The following is a 16,059-nucleotide window of genomic DNA, read 5'->3' on the forward strand; positions in this document are numbered from 1 at the left end:
TTTATGAACATTTGAACATATTGTCCATGTTCTGTTATAATATCCACCCGGCACAGCCAGAAGAGAACTGGCCACCCCTCATAGCCTGGTTCCTCTCTAGGTTTCTTACTAGGTTCCTGCCTTTCTAGGGAGTTTTACCTAGCCACTGTGCTTCTACACCGGCATTACTTTGGGGGGTTTAGGCTGGGTTTCTGTACAGCACTTTGAGATATCAGCTGATGTAAGAAAGGCTATATAAATACATTTGATTGATTGATTGATTGATTGATGGAGAACTCTTCTTCGTCTCCACCCATTCAGCATCGTTCACACCCTCTTAAGCTTTAGCCCCACCCATCTCTTTAAGGGTTGATCCGAGCGTACTGTCCTATCAACAGCAGTCAAGCACCCGAGCTAACTGGCTAACAGTCATCGCAGTGACATTCTATTGAAACGGTTACTTGCATAGTGGAGTCTTTTGTTAAGACATGTAGCTAGCTAGCTAAACAACGAACCATAATCCCAACTCATAACGTTACCACCCTGCATGAATCTGCAGGTAGCTAACCAACCAGGTTCAATGTTAGCTAGCTAGCATTAGGCTATAGCTTGCTAACATTAGGCTATAGCTAGCTAACATTAGGCTATAGCTAGCTAACATTAGGCTGTAGCTAGCTAACGTCAGGCTAATATTATCAATGCAAATGGCTCTGAGATACGAATAATATTACTACACAGATCATACACGTAACGTTAGCTAGCTAGCTAACAGTACACTTTAACTTGAAAAGGAAAACGACTTTCTATCAATGGATCCAATAACTCAGGACCCCACAGGGAGCCTGATCAATAGAGTTCAGTTTCTTACACCTTAACACTGGAAGACAGACTGCTGGAAGACAGACTGCTGGAAGACAGACTGCTGGAAGACAGACTGCTGGAAGACAGACTGCTGGAAGACAGACAGTGCTCTGGTCTGTAAACATCATGTGAAAATGATTCCATACCGGATAACTACGCGGGACGGGTTACCCATACCGGATAACTGCGCGGGACGGGTTATCCACACAGGATAACTGCGCGGGACGGGTTACCCATACCGGATAACTGCGCGGGACGGGTTATCCACACAGGATAACTACGCGGGACGGGTTACCCATGAGGTACACTGAAGACAGGTCGGCACATTGGACAAGAGATCAGTCGTTCCTTCATTCAGAAGGAGAATCGCCGTCTCAATCGAAGACATCTATTGAGGCATCTGCCAATATTACCACTTTGAAATGGAGTCTGACCAGAGAGTTGGTCAATGTGTTAATCTGTTGCTTTGAGTGAATGAAATAATGAAGAAGAAAAAAATAATGTAAAAAATTAAATATGTAATGGCACTTGTCACGGCTCCTCCTCTGCAGTGCAGGGGCTGGTTCCTCCTGCAGGCAGCGGAGGGTCGTTAGTGATTGGAGTCACCTGGGCTCAGGGTATTTAACCAACTGCTCCACTAACCTCTCTGTCTCCTGGCTGGGCCTGCTCTCTCTGCTCCTCCAGGTATGATCCACCTGGGCTCAGGGTATTTAACCAACTGCTCCACTAACCTCTCTGTCTCCTGGCTGGGCCTGCTCTCTCTGCTCCTCCAGGTATGATCCACCTGGGCTCAGGGTATTTAACCAACTGCTCCACTAACCTCTCTGTCTCCTGGCTGGGCCTGCTCTCTCTGCTCCTCCAGGTATGATCCACCTGGGCTCAGGGTATTTAACCAACTGCTCCACTAACCTCTCTGTCTCCTGGCTTGGCCTGCTCTCTCTGCTCCTCCAGGTATGATCCACCTGGGTTCAGGGTATTTAACCAACTGCTCCACTAACCTCTCTGTCTCCTGGCTGGGCCTGCTCTCTCTGCTCCTCCAGGTATGATCCACCTGGGCTCAGGGTATTTAACCAACTGCTCCACTAACCTCTCTGTCTCCTGGCTGGGCCTGCTCTCTCTGCTCCTCCAGGTATGATCCACCTGGGCTCAGGGTATTTAACCAACTGCTCCACTAACCTCTCTGTCTCCTGGCTGGGCCTGCTCTCTCTGCTCCTCCAGGTATGATCCACCTGGGCTCAGGGTATTTAACCAACTGCTCCACTAACCTCTCTGTCTCCTGGCTGGGCCTGCTCTCTCTGCTCCTCCAGGTATGATCCACCTGGGCTCAGGGTATTTAACCAACTGCTCCACTAACCTCTCTGTCTCCTGGCTGGGCCTGCTCTCTCTGCTCCTCCAGGTATGATCCACCTGGGCTCAGGGTATTTAACCAACTGCTCCACTAACCTCTCTGTCTCCTGGCTGGGCCTGCTCTCTCTGCTCCTCCAGGTATGATCCACCTGGGCTCAGGGTATTTAACCAACTGCTCCACTAACCTCTCTGTCTCCTGGCTGGGCCTGCTCTCTCTGCTCCTCCAGGTATGATCCACCTGGGCTCAGGGTATTTAACCAACTGCTCCACTAACCTCTCTGTCTCCTGGCTGGGCCTGCTCTCTCTGCTCCTCCAGGTATGATCCACCTGGGCTCAGGGTATTTAACCAACTGCTCCACTAACCTCTCTGTCTCCTGGCTGGGCCTGCTCTCCCTGCTCCTCCAGGTATGATCCTGTTTTGTTTGTTCCTTCGTAGGTTTAGTTAGTTCCACTCAGTCATGTTCACACACACATATTCACGCATCCATGCACCCTACATTATGACATTTCCACACCTCATTCCTTTTTCCTTTGTTTAGTAATAGTTTTGTTTTATAATAAAGAACCTTTTGAATCGGCCTATACCTGTTGTTGATGTCCTCTCATTTTTGCCACAGGCTATGAGCCGGCCTGTGACACACTTGTCTTTTCCTACTAACTCTGACTTTGCTGATAGCTACTTTGAGGTGAAATGTACTTTACTACGACATGTGGTCGCCTCATCTAGCTATCTGAAGATGAATGATACACTGGACTGACTGTAAGTCGCTCTGGATAAGAGCATCTGCTAAATGACTGAAAATATAATGAGTGAAGAAAGAAATGGTTTGGTGCGAGGTGGTCGGGCTCACCTTTGGTTGAACATGCCTCTGAAGTTATAGTTGGCTCTGTAGTTGGGCATGGGCTTGGGGTCCAGCGGACGGTAGATGGCTGGCTCGCCTCTCTTCATAGCCAGACCATTCAGCTCCACCGTAGGGGTGATACTACCTACAGGGGTGGAGGAGGAGAGAGATGGAGGGAGAGAGAGAGGGGTGGAGGGAGAGAGAGAGAGAGAGATGGAGGAGGAGAGAGATGGAGGGAGAGAGAGAGGGGTGGAGGGAGAGAGAGAGGGGTGGAGGGGGAAAGAGAGAGAGAGAGAGAGAGAGAGAGAGAGGTGGAAGGAGAGTTGGGGGAAGAGAATGAGAGGTGACAGAGGTGAGGGGGGTGAGAGGGAGGCAGAGTGGGGGAGAGAGGTGAGAGGGAGGCAGAGTGGGGGAGAGAGGTGAGAGGGAGGCAGAGTGGGGGAGAGAGGTGAGAGGGAGGCAGAGTGGGGGAGAGAGGTGAGAGGGAGGCAGAGTGGGGGAGAGAGGTGAGAGGGAGGCAGAGTGGGGGAGAGAGGTGAGAGGGAGGCAGAGTGGGGGAGAGAGGTGAGAGGGGGAGAGAGGTAGAGAGGGGTAGAGAGGGGGAGAGAGGTAGAGAGGGGGAGAGAGGTAGAGAGGGGGAGAGAGGTAGAGAGGGGGAGAGAGGGAGAGAGAGGTAGAGAGGGCGAGAGAGGTAGAGAGGGGGAGAGAGAGGGAGAGAGAGGTAGAGAGGGGGAGAGAGGTAGAGAGGTAGAGAGGGGGAGAGAGGTAGAGAGGGGGAGAGAGGTAGAGAGGGGGAGAGAGGTAGAGAGGGGGAGAGAGGTAGAGAGGTAGAGAGGGGGAGAGAGGTAGAGAGGGGGAGAGAGGGGGAGAGAGGTAGAGAGGGGGAGAGAGAGGTAGAGAGGGGGAGAGAGAGGTAGAGAGGGGGAGAGAGGTAGAGAGGGGGAGAGAGAGGGAGAGAGAGGTAGAGAGGGGGAGAGAGGTAGAGAGGGGGAGAGAGGTAGAGAGGGAGAGAGAGGTAGAGAGGGGGAGAGAGAGGTAAAGAGAGAGAGAGGTAGAGAGAGAGGGAGAGAGGGAGAGAGGGAGAGAGAGAGGTAAAGAGAGAGAGAGGTAGAGAGAGAGGGAGAGAGGGAGAGAGGGAGAGAGAGAGGTAAAGAGAGAGAGAGGGAGAGAGAGAGGGAGAGAGAGAGAGAGGGAGAGAGAGAGGTAAAGAGAGAGAGAGGGAGAGAGAGAGGGAGAGAGGTAAAGAGAGAGGTAAAGAGAGAGAGAGGGAGAGAGGTAGAGAGAGCGAGAGAGCGGTAGAGAGAGCGAGAGAGGTAGAGAGAGCGAGAAAGGTAGAGAGAGCGAGAGAGGTAGAGAGAGCGAGAGAGCGGTAGAGAGGTAGAGAGAGAGGGAGAGAGAGGTAGAGAGGGGGAGAGAGGTAGAGAGGGGGAGAGAGAGGGAGAGAGAGGTAGAGAGGGGGAGAGAGGTAGAGAGGGGGAGAGAGAGGGAGAGAGAGGTAGAGAGGGGGAGAGAGAGGGAGAGAGAGGTAGAGAGGGGGAGAGAGGTAGAGAGGGGGAGAGAGAGGGAGAGAGAGGTAGAGAGGGGGAGAGAGGTAGAGAGGGGGAGAGAGAGGGAGAGAGAGGTAGAGAGAGAGAGAGGTAGAGAGAGAGGGAGAGAGGGAGAGAGGGAGAGAGAGAGGTAAAGAGAGAGAGAGGTAGAGAGAGGTAAAGAGAGAGGTAGAGAGAGAGGTAAAGAGAGAGAGGGAGAGAGGTAAAGAGAGAGGTAGAGAGAGAGGTAAAGAGAGAGAGAGGGAGAGAGGTAAAGAGAGAGAGAGGGAGAGAGAGAGGTAAAGAGAGAGAGAGGGAGAGAGAGAGGTAAAGAGAGAGAGAGGGAGAGAGAGAGGTAAAGAGAGAGAGAGGGAGCGAGAGAGGGAGAGAGGTAAAGAGAGAGGTAAAGAGAGAGAGAGGGAGAGAGAGGGAGAGAGGTAGAGAGAGCGAGAGAGCGGTAGAGAGAGCGAGAGAGCGGTAGAGAGAGCGAGAGAGGTAGAGAGAGCGAGAGAGGTAGAGAGAGCGAGAGAGGTAGAGAGAGCGAGAGAGCGGTAGAGAGGTAGAGAGAGAGGGAGGTAGAGAGGTAGAGGGAGAGAGGGAGAGAGGGAGAGAGGGAGAGAGGGAGAGAGGGAGAGAGGGAGAGAGGGAGGGAGGGAGGGAGGGAGGGAGGTAGAGGGAGAGAGGGAGAGAGGGAGAGAGGGAGAGAGGCAGAGAGGTAGAGAGGTAGAGAGGTAGAGAGAGGTAGAGGGAGGGAGGTAGAGGGAGGGAGGTAGAGAGAGGTAGAGAGAGGGAGAGGGAGGGAGGTAGAGGGAGGTAGAGAGGTAGAGAGAGGGAGAGGGAGGTAGAGGGAGGTAGAGGGAGAGAGAGGTAGAGGGAGGTAGAGAGGTAGAGAGAGGGAGAGGGAGGTAGAGGGAGGTAGAGGGAGAGAGAGGTAGAGGGAGGTAGAGAGGTAGAGAGAGGGAGAGGGAGGTAGAGGGAGGTAGAGGGAGAGAGAGGTAGAGGTAGAGAGAGGGAGAGGGAGGGAGGTAGAGGGAGGTAGAGGTAGAGAGAGGGAGAGGGAGGGAGGTAGAGGGAGGTAGAGGTAGAGAGAGGGAGAGGGAGGGAGGTAGAGAGAGGTAGAGGTAGAGAGAGGGAGAGGGAGGGAGGTAGAGAGGTAGAGAGAGGGAGAGGGAGGTAGAGGGAGGTAGAGAGGTAGAGAGAGGGAGAGGGAGGTAGAGGGAGGTAGAGAGGTAGAGAGAGGGAGAGGGAGGTAGAGGGAGGTAGAGGGAGGTAGAGAGGTAGAGAGAGGGAGAGGGAGAGGGAGGGAGGTAGAGGGAGGTAGAGAGGTAGAGAGAGGGAGAGGGAGGTAGAGGGAGGTAGAGAGGTAGAGAGAGGGAGAGGGAGAGGGAGGGAGGTAGAGGGAGGTAGAGAGGTAGAGAGAGGGAGAGGGAGGTAGAGGGAGGTAGAGGGAGGTAGAGGTAGAGAGAGGGAGAGGGAGGGAGGTAGAGGGAGGTAGAGGGAGAGAGAGGTAGAGGGAGAGAGGGAGAGAGGGAGGGAGGTAGAGAGAAGTAGAGGTAGAGAGAGGGAGAGGGAGGGAGGTAGAGGGAGGTAGAGAGGTAGAGAGAGGGAGAGGGAGGTAGAGGGAGGTAGAGAGGTAGAGAGAGTTGTGGTTAAGACAGTAATCTGGTTATTCACCAGTAATTAAACAGTTCAAATGTGTCGTCACTACGGTTACCAACAGACTCTGAATAGGAACATCAGACCCTGGAATTCATTCAGATCAATCTACCATTATTACCGTTACCACTGAGAACAACAACATGGGGCTCCGTCCCAAATGGCACCCTTCTTCCAATAGGACTCTGGTCAAAAGTAGTGCACTACATAGGGAATACGGTGTAATTGGGGACGTAGACCATTAAAATAACGAGGACTTGCTATGGACATACTGTACATGAGGGTTATGATGCACTTCAGTCATCAACTGTCCTCCTCCTCTAACCCTGGTACTGCCCCCTGGTACTGCCCCCTGGTACTGCCCCCTGGTACTGCCCCCTGGTACTGCCCCCTGGTACTGAGGCCCACGGCTGTCCTCCTCTAACCCTGGTACTGTCCCCTGGTACTGTCCCCTGGTACTGTCCCCTGGTACTGTCTGGATGGGCTGAGGCCCACGGCTGTCCTCTAACCCTGGTACTGCCCCCTGGTACTGCCCCCTGGTACTGCCCCCTGGTACTGTCCCCTGGTACTGAGGCCCACGGCTGTCCTCCTCTAACCCTGGTACTGTCCCCTGGTACTGTCCCCTGGTACTGTCCCCTGGTACTGTCTGGATGGGCTGAGGCCCACGGCTGTCCTCTAACCCTGGTACTGCCCCCTGGTACTGTTCCCTGGTACTGCCCCCTGGTACTGCCCCCTGGTACTGTCCCCTGGTACTGAGGCCCACGGCTGTCCTCCTCTAACCCTGGTACTGTCCCCTGGTACTGTCCCCTGGTACTGTCCCCTGGTACTGTCTGGATGGGCTGAGGCCCACGCCTGTCCTCTAACCCTGGTTCTGTCCCCTGGTACTGCCCCCTGGTACTGTCTGGATGGGCTGAGGCCCACGCCTGTCCTCTAACCCTGGTACTGTCCCCTGGTACTGTCCCCTGGTACTGTCTGGATGGGCTGAGGCCCACGGCTGTCCTCTAACCCTGGTACTGTCCCCTGGTACTGTCCCCTGGTACTGTCCCCTGGTACTGTCTGGATGGGCTGAGGCCCACGGCTGTCCTCTAACCCTGGTACTGTCCCCTGGTACTGCCCCCTGGTACTGCCCCCTGGTACTGCCCCCTGGTACTGTCCCCTGGTACTGAGGCCCACGGCTGTCCTCCTCTAACCCTGGTACTGTCCCCTGGTACTGTCCCTGGTACTGTCCCCTGGTACTGTCTGGATGGGCTGAGGCCCACGCCTGTCCTCTAACCCTGGTACTGCCCCCTGGTACTGCCCCCTGGTACTGCCCCCTGGTACTGTCCCCTGGTACTGTCCCCTGGTACTGTCCCCTGGTACTGCCTGGATGGGCTGAGGCCTCGGCAAATCTCTCTGATTGTACTGTAAAATATAGAGAGCGTGATTGTACTGTAAAATGTTTTGGAACACAGTTATTACACTTTCGTTTTAGTTTTCTGTCTCAAAATGTTTTCTCTGGTGTGTTCCCACTGAACAGGACCCTGGAGAGAGCCTGAATACCCGGAGCGTTCCGTCTACACATAAACTGGAAGCAACACTATGTGTTGTACATTGTCCCTATAAAAAAAACCCTCATCATAAATAAGACATCTAAATTACCTGGGTTGCTGTTGATGTCCACTGTAGGAGAGCGAGGAGCGGGCCTGGGCAGAAGACTCTCAGTGAGGGCAAGAGAGGCGGTGGAGTGCTGGGCCTTCTTGATGCTTGTGCCCTCCGCCTCCCACACTTGCTCCCCCAGACACAGCTGCACTGTAAAGATCTGCCCACAGCACCACCCAGTGGACAGGAGGGAAAACATCACATTTAACATTACATAAAGTCATTTAGCTGAGCAGACACCAAGCCTGACAAGTGGTTTTTTTTTTGCCCCCTTTTTCTTCGGCAATTACCATGTTGTCTCGTCGCTGCAACTCCCCAACGGACTCGGGAGGCAAAGGTCGAGTCATGAGTCCTCGGAAACATGACCCGCCAAACCGCTCTTCTTAACACCCGCCTTCTTAACCCTGGAAGCCAGCTGCACCAATGTGTTGGAAGAAAAACCGCTCAAAACCGCTCAACTGACGACTGAAGTCAGCTTGCAGGCGCCCCGGCCCGCCACAAGGAGTCGCTACAACACGATGAGCCAAGTAAAGCCCTCCCCCCCCCGACAAACCCTCCGCTAACCCGACAAGCCCTCCGCTAACCCGGACGACACTGGGCCAATTGTGCGCCGCCCTACGGGACTCCCTATCACAGCCGGTTTGGATACAGCCTGGAACGGAACCAGGGTCTGTAGTGACGCCTCTAGCACTGGGACACAGCACTGGAATGGAACCAGGGTCTGTAGTGACACCTCTAGCACTGTAATACAACCTGGAATGGAACCAGGGTCTGTAGTGACGCCTCCGGCACTGGAATACAACCTGGATTGGAACCAGGGTCTGTAGTGACGCCTCTAGCATTGCGATGCAGTGCTTTATACCGCTGCGCCACTCGAGAGCCCTAACCCAGATATTTAACCTTACATCAAGTCATTTAGCTGAAAAGACACTAACCCAGACATTTAACTGTAATAGGGATCAATTGTATAAAAATCAAAATTTGCAATCACACGTGTCTTCCGCCAACACAGAGCCGTCAGCGAAAGACATTGGGTTGGCTGTGTTTTTAGGAGAAGACAGACCAACACAGAGCCGTCAGAGAAAGACATTGGGTTGGCTGTGTTTTTAGGAGAAGACAGACCAACACAGAGCCGTCAGCGAAAGACATTGGGTTGGCTGTGTTTTTAGGAGAAGACAGACCAACACAGAGCCGTCAGAGAAAGACATTGGGTTGGCTGTGTTTTTAGGAGAAGACAGACCAACACAGAGCCGTCAGAGAAAGACATTGGGTTGGCTGTGTTTTTAGGAGAAGACAGACCAACACAGAGCCGTCAGAGAAAGACATTGGGTTGGCTGTGTTTTTAGGAGAAGACAGACCAACACAGAGTCGGCTGTGTGCAGCGGGTTATTATCTGTTCATTCCCCCACAATCCAACATGTTCAATCGCCATTATTCATCGACACCAAGCAGGTAATCTACTGTGCGTGGCCAGTCATGGTGTAAACCGGTGATGGTGTAAACCGGTGTAAACCGGTGTAAACCGGTGATGGTGTAAACCGGTGTAAACCGGTGATGGTGTAAACCGGTGTAAACCGGTGTAAACCGGTGATGGTGTAAACCGGTGTAAACCGGTGATGGTGTAAACCGGTGTTGGTGTAAACCGGTGATGGTGTAAACCGGTGATGGTGTAAACCGGTGATGGTGTAAACCAGTGATGGTGTAAACCGGTGTAAACCGGTGATGGTGTAAACCGGTGATGGTGTAAACCGGTGATGGTGTAAACCGGTGTAAACCGGTGATGGTGTAAACCGGTGATGGTGTAAACCGGTGTAAACCGGTGATGGTGTAAACCGGTGATGGTGTAAACCGTTGATGATGGTGTAAACCGGTGATGATGGTGTAAACCTTCAGGTGTGTCACTCTGAGCAGGGAAGTCGTGCATCGTAAGGCTGGGTTACCTTAGCGTGTGCAGGGCCTCTCTCGTTGAGCAGCTTGTACTGCGGTTGGATCCTGTTGAAACGGGCCAACTCATTCACCAGACACATAGGAGTTTTCTCTTTAGGGTTTGCCATGTTCTCCTGGGGTGGGCCTGGACCACGTGTGTTATTACATTGTTATGGGGAAGAAGAAGAAAAAAAACAATAACAACAACACGTAAATAACCATAAATCATCCATTTGTCATTATCGTCATTGACGATAATGAAAACTGATTTTGGACTGAGATGAGAGGTCCGTTTTTTTTTTTTCTCCACCACTGGTCCTATAGACCCAAGTGGTCTGTATGGAAGAACAGCACCTTATAGTGTCTGGAGAAACCACGATGCTAGTATCTACTACTAAGCTATACCGTAGGAGAAGAAAAAGTCACTTCTCTTTTCCCCACTAAGACTTTCCCTGATAGCTACTTTGTTGAGAGAAGGTTTACTCAATACGACTCTGACGTGTTGTCTTCTCATCTAGCCATCTTAGGATGTAAGTCGCTCTGGACAGGAACATCTGATAAATGACTCAAATGTCACAGGGGTAGTAACTAGTACTAGCCTACAGACCAGGGGTATTCAAATCTGACTTTACGAGGTCATGAGTGCTGCTGGGTTTGTTCTACCTGATCTTTAAATTGCACCCACCTGATGTCCCAGGTCTAAATCAGTCCCTGATTAGAGGGGGAATCACCCACCTGGTGTCCCAGGTCTAAATCAGGCCCTGATTAGAGGGGAATCACCCACCTGGTGTCCCAGGTCTAAATCAGTCCCTGATTAGAGGGGAATCACCCACCTGGTGTCCCAGGTCTAAATCAGTCCCTGATTAGAGGGGAAGCACCCACCTGGTATCCCAGGTCTAAATCAGTCCCTGATTAGAGGGGAATCACCCACCTGGTGTCCCAGGTCTAAATCAGTCCCTGATTAGAGGGGAATCACCCACCTGGTGTCCCAGGTCTAAATCAGTCCCTGATTAGAGGGGAATCACCCACCTGGTGTCCCAGGTCTAAATCAGTCCCTGATTAGAGGGGAATCACCCACCTGGTATCCCAGGTCTAAATCAGTCCCTGATTAGAGGGGAATCACCCACCTGGTGTCCCAGGTCTAAATCAGTCCCTGATTAGAGGGGGGAATCACCCACCTGGTGTCCCAGGTCTAAATCAGTCCCTGATTAGAGGGGGGATCCCCCACCTGGTATCCCAGGTCTAAATCAGTCCCTGATTAGAGGGGGGAATCACCCACCTGGTGTCCCAGGTCTAAATCAGTCCCTGATTAGAGGGGAATCACCCACCTGGTGTCCCAGGTCTAAATCAGTCCCTGATTAGAGGGGAATCACCCACCTGGTGTCCCAGGTCTAAATCAGTCCCTGATTAGAGGGGAATCACCCACCTGGTGTCCCAGGTCTAAATCAGTCCCTGATTAGAGGGGAATCACCCACCTGGTGTCCCAGGTCTAAATCAGTCCCTGATTAGAGGGGAATCACCCACCTGGTGTCCCAGGTCTAAATCAGTCCCTGATTAGAGGGGAATCACCCACCTGGTGTCCCAGGTCTAAATCAGTCCCTGATTAGAGGGGAATCACCCACCTGGTGTCCCAGGTCTAAATCAGTCCCTGATTAGAGGGGAATCACCCACCTGGTGTCCCAGGTCTAAATCAGTCCCTGATTAGAGGGGAATCACCCACCTGGTATCCCAGGTCTAAATCAGTCCCTGATTAGAGGGGAATCACCCACCTGGTGTCCCAGGTCTAAATCAGTCCCTGATTAGAGGGGAATCACCCACCTGGTGTCCCAGGTCTAAATCAGTCCCTGATTAGAGGGGGGATCCCCCACCTGGTATCCCAGGTCTAAATCAGTCCCTGATTAGAGGGGGGAATCACCCACCTGGTGTCCCAGGTCTAAATCAGTCCCTGATTAGAGGGGAATCACCCACCTGGTGTCCCAGGTCTAGATCAGTCCCTGATTAGAGGGGAATCACCCACCTGGTGTCCCAGGTCTAAATCAGTCCCTGATTAGAGGGGAATCACCCACCTGGTGTCCCAGGTCTAAATCAGTCCCTGATTAGAGGGGAATCACCCACCTGGTGTCCCAGGTCTAAATCAGTCCCTGATTAGAGGGGAATCACCCACCTGGTATCCCAGGTCTAAATCAGTCCCTGATTAGAGGGGAATCACCCACCTGGTGTCCCAGGTCTAAATCAGTCCCTGATTAGAGGGGAATCACCCACCTGGTGTCCCAGGTCTAAATCAGTCCCTGATTAGAGGGGAATCACCCACCTGGTGTCCCAGGTCTAAATCAGTCCCTGATTAGAGGGGAATCACCCACCTGGTGTCCCGGGTCTAAATCAGTCCCTGATTAGAGGGGGGATCCCCCACCTGGTGTCCCAGGTCTAAATCAGGCCCTGATTAGAGGGGATGAATGAAGAAAAAAGCAGTGGAGATGGCTTGGAGGTCCAGATTTGAATTTGACCTACCTGGTGAGTTGGCAGACACAGGGGTGTCGGGCCCACCCCCGGCTGAGGGAGCAGGGCAGCCGGGGGTGGGTCCAGGGCCATTGACTGAGGGCTGTAGACCCAAGGGTCCTGGACTGGGCATGGCCCCGAGGGGAGACAGCGGGGAGAAGCCAGGACCAGCCAGGGGCGTTGAGGTCTGCACTTTCACTTGAGCCATGCTCTATACCTGGCAGAGGAGCAAATATATATATTAAACACACAAAACGAATGACATGTGTGAGCTGTGAAACAGTTCCTCGAGCCAAATAATGTATGGCTATGTACGCATACTCTTGTTATAAGCATACTACAGAAGTCTCTATGGAAGCCCTGTTCATTGTTTGTCCAGTGATCTTCCTCACATCCCAAACTCCACCCTATTTCCCCACATATAGTGCACTACTTTTCACCAGAGCGCTAAGAGCCCTGGTCAAGAGAAGTGCACTACTTTTCACCAGAGCGCTAAGAGTCCTGGTCAAGAGAAGTGCACTACTTTTCACCAAAGCGCAAAGAGTCCTGGTCAAGAGAAGCGCACTACTTTTCACCAGAGTGCTAAGAGCCCTGGTCAAGAGAAGTGCACTACTTTTCACCAGAGCGCTAAGAGCCCTGGTCAAGAGAAGTGCACTACTTTTCACCAAAGCGCAAAGAGTCCTGGTCAAGAGAAGCGCACTACTTTTCACCAGAGCGCTAAGAGCCCTGGTCAAGAGAAGTGCACTACATGAGAAATAGGGAGGAGCCATTTGGAACGCAAGCCTTTCAGCCTATGACAGCGCTGACTGAGGTAAATCGGGCCAGGAAATGACATCACCAGAAGCCAAAACGGAGTAGCCTAGCTCACATTCTGATCCATTGGTGGTTAGTTAATGCGACCACACAATGATCCTTTATGCTCATGTCCCTGCCGCTAAGCTCAACGTCGAGGGAACGAGGGAACAAATGGTACCCTTATTCCATATTATATAGCACTACTTTGGATGCCATTTTCGAACGCACACACACAGAGTCATTGCAGCCAGAGAGCGAGACAAACGCAGGGCCCGTGGCGGACATGTTAGCTAGCAACACATAGTACTTATGGTCTCTCCCAATAAGTTTCAACATTTATGGAATAGGTAGTATTGTGCTAGCTGTGATGGCCCAGTAACTGCCGGAAGGCCCCCCCCCCCAAAAAAATAAAAAATTGTCAAAGACTCCAGTCACCCTGGTCATAAGACTGTTCTCTCTGCGACCACACGGCAAGCGGAACCGGAGCGCCAAGTCTAGGACTAAAAGTCTCCTTAACTGCTTCTACCCCCCAAGCCATAAGACTGCTGAACAATGAATCAAAATGGCCATGTTGACTATTTACACTGACCCCCCTTTTGCTTTTGTACAATGCTGCTACTCGCTGTTTATTATCTATGCATAATCACTTTACCCCTACCTACATGTACAAATTACCTCGACTAACCTGTAAACCACACACTGACTCTGTACTGATACCCCCTATATTTAGCCTCAGTAATGTTATTTTATTAATTGTTAGTTTTTATTACATTTTTTACTTTATTTAGTAAATATTTTCTTAAAAACTCTATGTCTTGAACGGCATTGTTGGTTAAGGGCTTGTAAGTAAGTAAGCATTTCACCTGTTGTAGTCAGCGCATGTGACAAACAAAATAAAAATAAATTGATTACCCAATATAGTGGCCCTTATCCTTATGTAGCCTACAGGAGGAGGCCCTGGAGGTCCTTAATAAGGGCCACATAGTCTTTGCAGTAGAATCAGCTTTATGAATCTATATTACAGTACTTCTATGTGTGTTTGATGCTATGATCTTACGTGCAAATGAAACCCTTTATGTCGGGTAATGAGCGTCGACCGGGTAGAAAGCGTCAAATGAGACCTGGGTAGAAAGCGTCAAATGAGACCTGGGTAGAAAGCGTCAAATGAGACCTGGGTAGAAAGCGTCAAATGAGACCTGGGTAGAAAGCGTCAAATGAGACCTGGGTAGAAAGCGTCAAATGAGACCTGGGTAGAAAGCGTCAAATGAGACCTGGGTAGAAAGCGTCAAATGAGACCTGGGTAGAAAGCGTCAAATGAGACCTGGGTAGAAAGCGTCAAATGAGACCTGGGTAGAAAGCTTCAAATGAGACCTGGGTAGAAAGCTTCAAATGACACCTGGATAGAAAGCATCAAATAATCGTTGGATGGAATAAGACGTTTTCAAAGTGAGTTATAATAAGCAGAATAACTAATGCAGCAGTAGTTAAGTTAGGCCTACCACATGATCCAGTAATTAGTTTAAATCAGAACATTTGGTTTATTTTGACTGGCCTATATTTTAAAGCATAACATGTCACATTACAATTTCAATATAACTTTATTTTCTCCATGTATGGCTAAGTTAACTACTAAATGAGTTGTCCTGACAAGATGCAAAATATATAACTAGTAAGTTAGCATGTGTGTTACCATTAGCCAATGTAACCAAACTAGCAAGCTAACTACCTAGCTATAATAACAGAGCTAGCAGCCAACAACCACTAGGGAACTTGCTAGCTGTGTAATAAATGATGGGGAATGATATTGGAACAATATACTGTGATATAATGGCCTGACAGTCCATGCTAGCTGGCTAGCTAAACAGACTAGAGCTGCTTTCTGCTGTGCTAACTACAACAGAAAAGTCGCCTCATTATTGACACGGACTGTCACCAACTATAGTCAAATTGACAGCAATAACCATCCCATTGAAAACGGATACCAAAAAAAAAACGTGCCGTAAACGTTTCGGTATATATATATTTTTTTTTTAAAAGACAAAATGTTGCAGATGTAACCATGCATAGGTTAAATAAAAGCATATTTATTGTGCATTAGGTTAGATGATTAGCTAGCTAGCTGGACGGTTCCAGTGCAGTCGGCATCATGGCGGAACACTTTGCGTTCGCCTCTGCTTGCAAAACCAGCCCGGTGGAATTCACCAAGACAAAAACACATATTCAGAGGTGACAGGTCGAACAACAACACACAAAAAAAACCAACCTAAAAAAAAAAAAAAGGGGCTTATCTGAACATGAATACATGGGTAATAAATAGACTATTCTTTACCTTTGTCCAGGGCCAGACCCCAGTTACACCTCCAACATTGGCAAACACTAAAGAGAACTGATGAACGTGGGAACAGCCCACATTACAATTCCAGGGGGGGGGAGAAACTAAAAATCATTATATTCGACACTGAAAATGGGATTTATGCACACAGGTAAGTACACCTGCATATTGCAAGTTAGGTTGTGACCGTCGCAACAAGGTCGTACGGGCTACATAGGCAGTGCTAGAAGTGGTGTGATATTTGTGAAGCCACCCGTTTCTCCGGTATGAATGGTTCAGTCTTGCTTCCAGAGGGGAACAGCCCGAGCTGAGACTGTCATTAAGTTCATTTAGTCGTACATGTTAGGGAATTATTATATTTATAGCAATGTCAGCTGAATCATTCTAATATTGAATTGTGTTGTGATTTATTAATGATAGGCCAAATTTTTAAGTTAAAAATGTTCGACTTTGAGTGACTAGTGATTTAGCAAGACTGCAACGTTTCAGGTTTTCATGAAACTTATATGCCTAATAGAAAAGAATACTTGGAAATTACAAATTTGGTCATTTGGAATATGTCACAAGAACTTGATGCAATCTGTTGTTGTGCATAATGATTACTAAGGAATGGGATACGCTTCCTCCTTGGAAACTGAAGACTGGGAGGAGAAGATCAACT

General features: G+C 50.4%; 1 protein-coding gene across 1 annotated transcript in view; it reads right to left on the bottom strand.

Annotated features, from left to right (window-relative positions):
- The window catches only part of stau2 (staufen double-stranded RNA binding protein 2), a 334,020-nt gene extending 318,368 nt beyond the window's left edge, over positions 1-15,652 (bottom strand). Inside the window, exons 1-5 of the mRNA XM_082966023.1 lie at positions 15,396-15,652; positions 12,284-12,488; positions 9,790-9,920; positions 7,850-8,009; positions 3,039-3,174 (exon numbers count right to left, since the gene is read on the bottom strand). Coding sequence (XP_082822149.1) covers positions 3,039-3,174; positions 7,850-8,009; positions 9,790-9,920; positions 12,284-12,479 — 623 coding nt within the window. The 5' untranslated portion in view covers positions 12,480-12,488; positions 15,396-15,652. The remainder of the gene's footprint in view (positions 1-3,038; positions 3,175-7,849; positions 8,010-9,789; positions 9,921-12,283; positions 12,489-15,395) is intronic.
- Positions 15,653-16,059: the final 407 nt, after the last annotated feature.

This window comes from Salmo salar, chromosome 19, assembly GCF_965601325.2.
Source record: "Salmo salar chromosome 19, fSalSal1, whole genome shotgun sequence".
Lineage (NCBI taxonomy): Eukaryota > Metazoa > Chordata > Actinopteri > Salmoniformes > Salmonidae > Salmo > Salmo salar.